Below are 9219 nucleotides of genomic sequence, written 5' to 3'. Positions count from 1 at the left end.
TGACAAAATAAATATTTATTAGAAATCAAAACGATTTTCTCAATGAGACCGAAGTAGTCTTCCACTTTATGATTTCTTGAACATGTAGTTTCACACATGGAACACTAAGAACAAGTCTATAAATTAAATTTTACAAGAATCAGGCACATTCAGTGAGAACAAGATGATAATTCTGTATCTGGAACTAAGATCACAGTAAGTATAAAATAAGATAAAAACATGTAAGTCAATACAGAAGTCAAGTATGGCTTACAGACTCTGGTGAGGGCCTGTCTCCCTAGCCTCACCTGGAGCCAAAGGAGACAGTCACCAGACCCTGAGGAAGGAAAGGAACCTCAATAATACTGTACTCTCTTGGGCAGGTGCCTAAGAGCTCAATGACTTCACAGTACAACTTTTTACTCCCTCCCCCAACACTGGGAAGGAAGGTAAGCACCTATGTTATTCCAGACATATGACATAATGTCTAGAATACAGAACTCTTCCTGGGGAAATGTTTAACTAAAACAGAGTTTGCAGCTACTGTCTGAACATGCTCAGTCCCATCTCTGGAAAACCTCTTCCCCCTGCATTACTGAAATGTAAATCATAGAGTTTTAAGATGTCCTGATAGGCCCATGGAGTCATTGGGTTGTGTTGGTGATGTTGTTATTTTTGTTATTGTGTGACTTTAGACACATTTGACCTTTACACTTGTCATTGTGGTTTTAAGGACAATGCTAACTTCCAAGTCATGTGAGAAGGAAAAAAATAGCCCCTGAATGTGCCAACTACAAAAAGACGCAATGATACAAACTGTGCAGAGGGACACCTGTGGCCCAGACACCAGGACATCCTAGCCTCACCTGCTCTGACTGAGTGTGAACAAGTCCATGCCCATTCCAGAGCTTGAGTGCCCAGGTGTGTGACGAGGGACTTGGTCCTTTTGAGCAGGACGCCTTTTGTTGGGCTTCCCTTACTTGGTTTTGTGAACCCTCTTAGCTTGACCCTCTGGGCTGAAAGCTGGCGGGTAACCCACATTGAGATAAACATACAGTTCAGAAATGGTTTTGCCAACAAATTCCACCCAGATCCTCAGAAAGCAGATCTCCGCAACACGTAAGAAGACCAAGGTCCAGCTAGTTGTTTCTATCTGCCCAATGTCCCCCACCTTCCATTCAAGTGGGAAATGCAGAGCTAAGTGGTTTTATCTACCAACGTCCAAGCCAAAGCAAAGCTGGAATCCTAGCTCCCTAGAGCCAGTGGTTGCCCTTCAAACAAGGACATCTGCTCACCATAACTCAGGGGGCCTCTAGCTACATAACACTGGCCTGTAGAGTGTCTAGGAACCTTAAATTCACCTGATTGCTTTCTTCAAATCTTCCCCCATAAGTGCTCAGCCCATTCCTTGAACACCTCCCAAAGCTGAGGCAGCTGTTTACTGAACTGAGCCACAATCTTATTCTGGTTCTCTCACAACTTCTGCCCATGACTTCCTCTCAGTTATTCTCTTCTCCAAAGACACAAACATGCTTTGTCATCTTCCCCTACTTGAGTGTGACCTTTGAGCACTAGAGACCCCAGAAAGCTGAGCAGGCAGTGATCGCTGCAGACTAGGCCTACCATCCACCACCTCTCTCCCATCTGACCATGCAGGGTGGAATGGCCAACTTTTCACCTGTCCAACTAAGCTGGCACACAGAACCTTCCAGAATGAAGAAAACTTCCAGAGTGGACTGCGTTACCAGTCAGATTAGCTCACCAAATGCCTAATTTTCTAAAGACCCAACTTATTTCTGACCCATTTAGCATTTTTTCAAAAAATCTTCATAATGGCCTTTAATTCCATCTCACACCTGTCCGTGTGACTCCTTTTACTAAATAACAGAAGAGTGGGGGAGGCGGGTATTGTTTCTAGTCACTGGAAAAACTCCTCAATCTCCAACTGACTCTGAAATTTCAAGGAGAAGAAAAATCTGAGGCTGAGGCTAGGACAATAAGCCCCAAGTCTGGCAGACCTTCTTTCCTCAGAAGCCTTCTGCTACAGTTTCAAAGTTCACAGTTAACAAAAGCATATACTAGCAGTGCATTTCAGGTATCTTGCTGAACTCCCCCAATGGGAAACATTATGTGTGCTAGTCACCTCTGAGTTTTAAGACCTGCAAATAGATCAACACTATTTCTGTCTCAGATAAAGTCAGGCCAGCACTGGGGTGAGACTGGAAGAATATGGCCGCCAAACCCTTCCCCCAGGTCACAGCCGGTCTCCCTCAGGCTTCATGTATGTGAGGAACAGCTTATTGTCCTGACTCTGGCTACCCTGAGACCTAGTATATAATACTTACATGCCGTCCAAAAACCCAAAATCTAGTTCTCAGTTTTTAAAGTTACTTACTTCATCTGAAGTAATTTTCATTCAAAACTGAAATGGCTTTCTGAACTGAAAGTAAAAACCTTGTGTCAATTCACTATTAAAAGCATCTCTCAGTTGGAGACAGTTTTAGCCTTGGATTTCATTCCAAGGATGGAGTTCAGTTTCCTGTTTGCTGGAGACTTGGAAGGGCATTTCCATAGCTCACTCCCCTCCTTCAGGAGCAGACCTGGCTTTGCTCAGGTCCTCTGCACATTCTGGGACAGGATCAAAAGTCTCTCACAAATTCAGGAAATGTAGTCATAGTTAGGGAGCTGAGGAGCCTGTGGGCTGGAGCTGGCCCCAACAACAGGACCATAGCAGGAGGGAAGGCTGCTCTCCACACTCCTCAGACCCTACTTCCTCCCTTCCCCAGAATTCATGTCTTGGAGCAGAGTCAACTTGCAGGTGCCTCACCCTAGACTTCAGAAGACTTCCAGACTCAGGACTGCTGGCCATGAGTTTGCACTGACCTCCCTCAAGTCATTAAACCCAAGGTACTTTCCTTTCGAACATGACAGCTTCCCCTCAGCAGCCGCCAGTCGATGTAAGGAGTGTTTTGCTTCTAATTCTGCACTCTGCACAATTCTTCAGCACCAGAACTCGGCCTGCAGTGTCACAGTGTTACTTCAGCTCTAAGTCATGCTTCTACACTGACGTTTCTGGAAATTCATCTAGTTCATCAAATGCGTAGAGGGTGGTTTTGCTATTGCTTCTGGAAGAATCTTGGATTTTGTTCAAATCTGCTGTGGAGAGGGGGCAGACAGAGAGAGAGATAGGGATTAGAAGTGCATACTGTGTGCCCTGTTCCTGGTCATGTTTAGGATTGAACCCAAGGCCCGAACCCAATCGCTCCATTTTCAAAAGTTGTTCTAAATAGTGCTGTAGAGAGTCGGAGCTGGGGAGGACCTCCACTTTCATGGGTGGGAAAACGGGGCCCATCGTCTTAATATACATGAAGTCACATGGTCCACAAAAGAGGATCCCACACCACCTCACAGCAATAGTACCTGTCCGTCTTATGGGCCCTGGATCTTCATTAAGGAAGGACACGTGTGTTTTCCATTCAGTCCATTTCACCTCGTTGATCCTGCAAGGGTGGTCATTGTAATCACTACTGCTTGATCGCATCTCAGTAAGCAAACGTATTTGGGATATTCCAGTTTCTACATAGCTCCTCTTCTGACTGTCACGGACATAGGAATGCTCCACCCTCCCATCAGCTCAAAGGCTGCTGCCCTTCCCTCTTTGTTACCGCAGACACAGCCGGAAGTCCTCATCTGCTACTTTGCACAGCTCTCCCATGCGGAATCTGCTTCTCAGCCATTCCGGTAACATTTTCTCAAACTCCAAGATGGTTCTGGCTCTCTGGAGACATAAAGAAGCCTAAACTGGTTCCTCCAATCCTGCTCTGAGAGCCCTGCTCCCGAGGAGGGTACACCCACAGGTGCCCCATCTAATAGCTCACTCCAGCCTCACTTGTGCCTAATGCATAGGACTTTCTCAAACATGAGAAAGCAGGAACTTGGGGACAAATTATTGAATTGCTTTAAGCTCGACATAGATAGTACATATGGAGATTAGGAGCCTCCTAACTGAAATTCTGGGGCCCTGGAACTGATGGTGGAGGAAAGTTCAGAAGCCAAACATTCCCACACTCTCTCCAGGGCTTGGCCTCCATTGAAGCTTTGCCGTCCATGTGTCCAGTCTTCCTAGAATGTTATGCACAATCCAGTTTTAAAAGTTCAGGTAACTGGAAACCCTCTGTGTCAAACCAAAGCATCTCTCCCTGTAGCCCTGTAAGTCCCTCTGTTCCAGGAAGCTATGCAGATATCTGAAGGGATGCTCTCCTCCTCCACCCCTACTTCCAACAACCACTTCCTAAGCAGCACCATTTCTAGTCAGCTCACAAATCTGGTCCTCACCACAGGACTCACACTGTGAGTTGTTTCCAAGAGTGAGACATGATAAGCTCAGGATAGAACAGAGCAGAAATGTCACCTTCATTGTTCCAGAATCTTACTTCTCCTACTTCAATCTGAGATCCCCTTTCAGTGTCCACATGCCATGCGTGACAATGAACAAACCATCCCCAAAAGCCTGCACTTCCCTGTATGTGCTGTTATTCGAAACCCTGCTCTTGAAGAACCCACATTAAGGCTTAGGCAGATTCTCAGGATGTGTCCCAGACCCATTGGTGCTGATGGCTGTGCAAGACCTCAAGGTGAAGTGTTGAACAAAGTCCCTATAGCAGCCTCTGCTCAGCTCACCTGCAAACGCCAGATCCGCTCACTCTCTTTGGAGACGTTTTCCACCGTCTCCCCCATCAAGGCGATGAGCATGTTGAGGAGGAGGACGAAGGTGAGGATGACATAGGTGATGAGTAGGAAGAGAAAGAGGATGGGGTAGGTGGAGTTCTGCTGGATGTTCAGGTCGCCCAGGCCTATGGTGAGCTTGAAAAGCTCCAGCACCGCATCGCTGAAGCTGCCGTAGGAGCTGCAGTCCTTTTTGTCCTTGGAGCACTTCTCAATCAATGAGGCCAGCGCTGGGGGGACAATGGGTGATCTTGGGCTCTCTGTTGGCTGACTACTCAGAGAACTCATGTGTTCCAATCCATACACTGCTACCTCCCTCCTTCTGGCCTCTCAATTCCCATCTCTCCTCTTCTCTGTTTCCAGTCTCAGGTTCCTCAGAAGCCTAATGAGGCTGGTTTTCCTGCCTGGCCTGCAAAAAGCCCTTATTGTCTACTAAAGCCCACCCTCTTCTCCCCTCCTCTACCCCTACCTTGGCCCTCACTCATCCACAGCCTATCAGGGTTACCATTTGCCCGGTGAGCAACCCTGGCTCCATACAGACTACGGTTCTGATTGTATGTAGCCTGAATGATATTCCCCAAGACTTTGAGATCCTGCATCCTCTCTTGATGTTGTATTATGAGTTCCCTGTGAACAAGATTGGGCTTGCTTTTTCTCTTCTGTCCAACACTCCACAGTAGTGGTTTGTTGCTGGGTGAGCGATGGGTGGGTTCATGTGTGAGTGAATGCTTGGAGGAATACATGAACAGGTGAAGGGTCAAATAAATAAGCAACATTTGTCCCAGACAGATGAGAGCAGCTGCCTAATTTGAGTCAACAGTCACTGGAGGAAGCAAAAAAAATTGATATGGAGAAAAGCATACTAAACATGCCATCTATCTATGCAGTGGTTAGAAATAAAATTGGGTTATGCTGTTCCCACTGGATCTTTAAAATGCTCTCCACATCTCTGGTACCCCACAAACTCTAAGCTCTCACAGAGATATGTGAAGTAAACTGTGAGAGTCACAAGATTTGGAGGGCCAGAGAAAGTTACCTCAGTGTACTAGGTCACTTCTAGTTTTTTATGACTACCCATCAAGTTTCTATGAGCTCTCATTTCCCCATCTGTAGAAGGGGTGAGACCATCTCAGATTATGATGGGTGTGAAAGTCTGGGGCAGTCACAGGCGGGATGGATAAGAGTGACAGCCGTGAGTTAATCCACGGGGTCAAGGGTGATGACACCAACTTGGTCAAGTCTCTGAGAGAAGGAAAAAAGATTCTGCTTGGCAAACACCAGTGTGGCAAGTACTGTATCATCACCGCCTGCTGAGGCTGCTGTGTGTTTTGTCATTCTGATATCCAGATAAAGTGCTTTGCAAGCATGGCAGTTGCTGTTAGTTATGAAGCAATTACCTACTCCAAATCCAAGTAAGAACAGGATGTAAACAAACAAGAACTTCAGAACATCATGCAAAATGACCTGCAAAGAGATGGACATGATCCAAATGTGAGCACGAAGTCGCTGTGCACCATCTCCCTGCTGCCCGCATTAAGCCTGCCTTCACTCTGCCCATTCTCCTCCTCTCCATCCCCCTGAGGCTCTCACAGGCTCCTCTGAGGACCCGCCTCTCCCAGGAAGCCTTCTTCCCTGCTTTGTTCCCAAGGCCTCTCTTCTTTCAACCTCACCTCCCAGGACACAGTCTCTCCTAGTCACCCTGTGCCTTTCTCTATGGAGTCTAACATCGGCACCTCCCTGGGGGCAATGGCATGCCAGAGCCAGTCCATACCAACTTTTAAGAACTGATTGTTGAATTTGCATGAGTGTTGTGACCATAGACATTACTATGAAGAACTGAACTAAACATTCAATTGTAAGATAAATAAGTTCTTGGACTCTCATGAAAAATACCAAATTGTGTGGTTGAAGTGAGCCCAAAGCATAGGTCTCCAATGTTCTAACATATGTAAGTGGTAGCTCTGTAGTGATAGACCTGATGGCTGTAGTAACTAAGTTAAAAATGATAATCACTTCATAGTATATAACTCTACCCAATTCTACACTTTAAATTAACACAAATTCTCAATTGTAGCTCAATAAAAAAAATAAGAAAAAAATTTATTACAAAAATATCCAACCATATGTCAAACACAAGTAGAGCATGCCTATAACCCAAGTGTGCTGAAGGCTGAGGCATGAAGCCCATGAGTTTCTAAACAACCTGAGCTCTAGATTAAGAATTTGTCTCAAAATAAAATTTTAGACACAGGCGGTGGTGACTCACACCTTTAATACCAGCACTCGGAAGGCAGAAGCAGGAGGATCTCTGTGAGTCCTAGGCCAACTTGATCTACAAAGCTACAGAGAAACCCTGTCTGTAAAAACAAATAATTAGCCACATAAATTTATAACTAAGCTACATTTTTAAGATAATAAATATACAAAATTGAGAGCTATCTGGTTATTATGCTACACTATACAATTATCGATAGTCTGAAGGATTCTTTATAGCTATTGTAACCAGATAGTGGAAATTCAATGTAACAATGTGCAACTGTGCATCTCTTCCCAGCTGTGTTAAGTGACATAGTGTCAGCAACTGCAAATCCACCATGGTTAGAATATTTATGCCATGAAAATTGGCAATGCTACAAATATTTAAAACCTGCCAACAAAATGTTCCTTGTTTTATTGACATCTACACCTAGCTTCAAGACAATGACCAGAAATTGTTAAGGCAGATTAAACTTTAAAATGTGGGCTGTCGTAAACTCAAACTCACAACTGGACAAAGTGCAGAGAATGGGTATCTGTGGAGGCTCAGCCACAAATGGGACATCTGTATCATATCCCCTCCCCACAAAACTCAGGGATCACAAAACTCAGGCAAAAAATTGTAAAAACCAAAGTTCGGGGAAGATTAGACAGAAATAGTGTCTTCAGGACATACCAGGAACACTGTGCCTGTAGAACAACTGCATAAGATCAAGCCAACCAGCATTCCAGCATGGAGTGGGCTGGGGCTCACCAGCCCTCACCTTTAGCTGAGGGGCTATTGATAATTGATGGCTTCTAGGGAGAGAAGGCCAGTTTTTCTTCAAGAGTGGGGCCTTGCTAAGCTGACCACATTGCCATGGATGACCCCACATCCAAGAGTATACATGCAGCACAAATTGGAATCATTAGTCGCACGCGCACGTGTGTGTGTGTGTGTGTGTGTGTGTCTGTGTCTGTGTCTGTGTGTCTGTGTGTCTGTGTGTCTGTGTGTCTGTGTGTGTGTGTGTATCTGTGTGTGGCTTTATATGTATTATATATGTATTATATACATATGAGTGTGTGATTTTTTTTTTACAGAAAAGAGAATGTAAAGTTAAGAGTGTTGGGTGAGAGAAGAAGTTAGGCAGAGGAGTCAGGTAAATAGTTAAAATATTACATTTTTAAGTATAGGCTGTGTCTCACTGTTACATAGTGACGAGCACAAGAATGCTATTAACCCTTCCAGTTCATTCTAACAGTTATCCAGCTCAACAAAGTGGTTGCTCTCAGCTTGACTAAAGCTCCAGGCTAAGTCTCCAGGGCTTTATCTCACCTTGCTGCTTACAAAGTAAAACATCAACCAGACTTCAGGTCAGACAGGACAGTGCTCACTTGGCAGCTGCAACCACAGGCTGGTAACATCCTTCATATAGTAAAAATTTATGACAACTGAATGTATGCCATGTAGATACACTTGTCTATGTATTCATGTAGGCATGCACACACACATATATCCCAAAAGGCAATTGTTAGATAGTTTTCCAGCACACTGATCCTCTAGGATCAGAACATCTCCTTCATAAAGTGTGTTCCTATCCAGTGCCCAACAAGCCCAGGTGTTTTAAGGGCTAGACATTTAACATCTGACCAAAACCAAATGAAGACTGTGGCATTTTGGAGGAAGTGCTGGACTACTGATTATCGCTCCAGATCTTAGTTTCCACATCTGAAAAGTGGACACCCTGCCCTCAAAGGGCTGTCTAAACAGTCCCCAGCATACCTTCTGGATCATGACGCTGTACATGCCCATGGACTGGAAGCCTCTCGTGTAGTAGAGCATGTTCGCCCAGCCCAGGGCCATGGCCAGCACAAGGCAGGCGAGGTATTCTTTGTAGGCAAACAAGTACAAGAAGACAGACAGTATCACAAGCACAGCTTGGACAAAACTGTTCAGGAGACACAGGAGACAAGGGCCTTACTTCTCAGCAGTGGGCAGAAACATTCACCACCCCCATCCTTAGCCTCTCCAAGAGTCACCCTGGTGGCTGATGCTGATGAGACATATAAGACTGCCTATCATGCATTCATCTGGGTCTCAGTGCAGTGTAGACTGCATCATTAGCTGCAAGGAAAGGCCAGTGTGGACTGGTTGTTCCTGGCAGAGACTTAAAAATATGTATACATACCGGATGCCAGCAGACTCTAGCATACAGCCCACAAGGCCAGATGGCTTGGAAATCACCTACATGGTTATAATTCCCACATAGATGTGAGAAA

The 9219-nt window shown here is 45.2% G+C and overlaps 1 protein-coding gene across 2 annotated transcripts in view; it reads right to left on the bottom strand.

Annotated features, from left to right (window-relative positions):
• Trpv3 (transient receptor potential cation channel subfamily V member 3) overlaps positions 1 to 9219 on the bottom strand; it is a 32259-nt gene continuing 23040 nt past the window's right edge. The window contains exons 12-17 of one of the 2 annotated variants that reach the window (XM_013111577.3): positions 8723 to 8888; positions 6102 to 6168; positions 4660 to 4934; positions 3645 to 3757; positions 3400 to 3479; positions 1 to 3135 (exon numbers count right to left, since the gene is read on the bottom strand). In XM_013111577.3, coding sequence (XP_012967031.1) covers positions 3038 to 3135; positions 3400 to 3479; positions 3645 to 3757; positions 4660 to 4934; positions 6102 to 6168; positions 8723 to 8888 — 799 coding nt within the window. In that variant the 3' untranslated portion in view covers positions 1 to 3037. The remainder of the gene's footprint in view (positions 3136 to 3399; positions 3480 to 3644; positions 3758 to 4659; positions 4935 to 6101; positions 6169 to 8722; positions 8889 to 9219) is intronic. The other variant, XM_013111578.3, reaches the window with a different exon arrangement.

Source organism: Mesocricetus auratus, unplaced genomic scaffold (assembly GCF_017639785.1).
Source record: "Mesocricetus auratus isolate SY011 unplaced genomic scaffold, BCM_Maur_2.0 Super-Scaffold_100007, whole genome shotgun sequence".
In the NCBI taxonomy this organism is placed as follows: domain Eukaryota; kingdom Metazoa; phylum Chordata; class Mammalia; order Rodentia; family Cricetidae; genus Mesocricetus; species Mesocricetus auratus.
The sequence above is the reverse complement of the archived record's forward strand: the minus strand, read 5'-3'. Positions and strand labels throughout refer to the sequence as shown.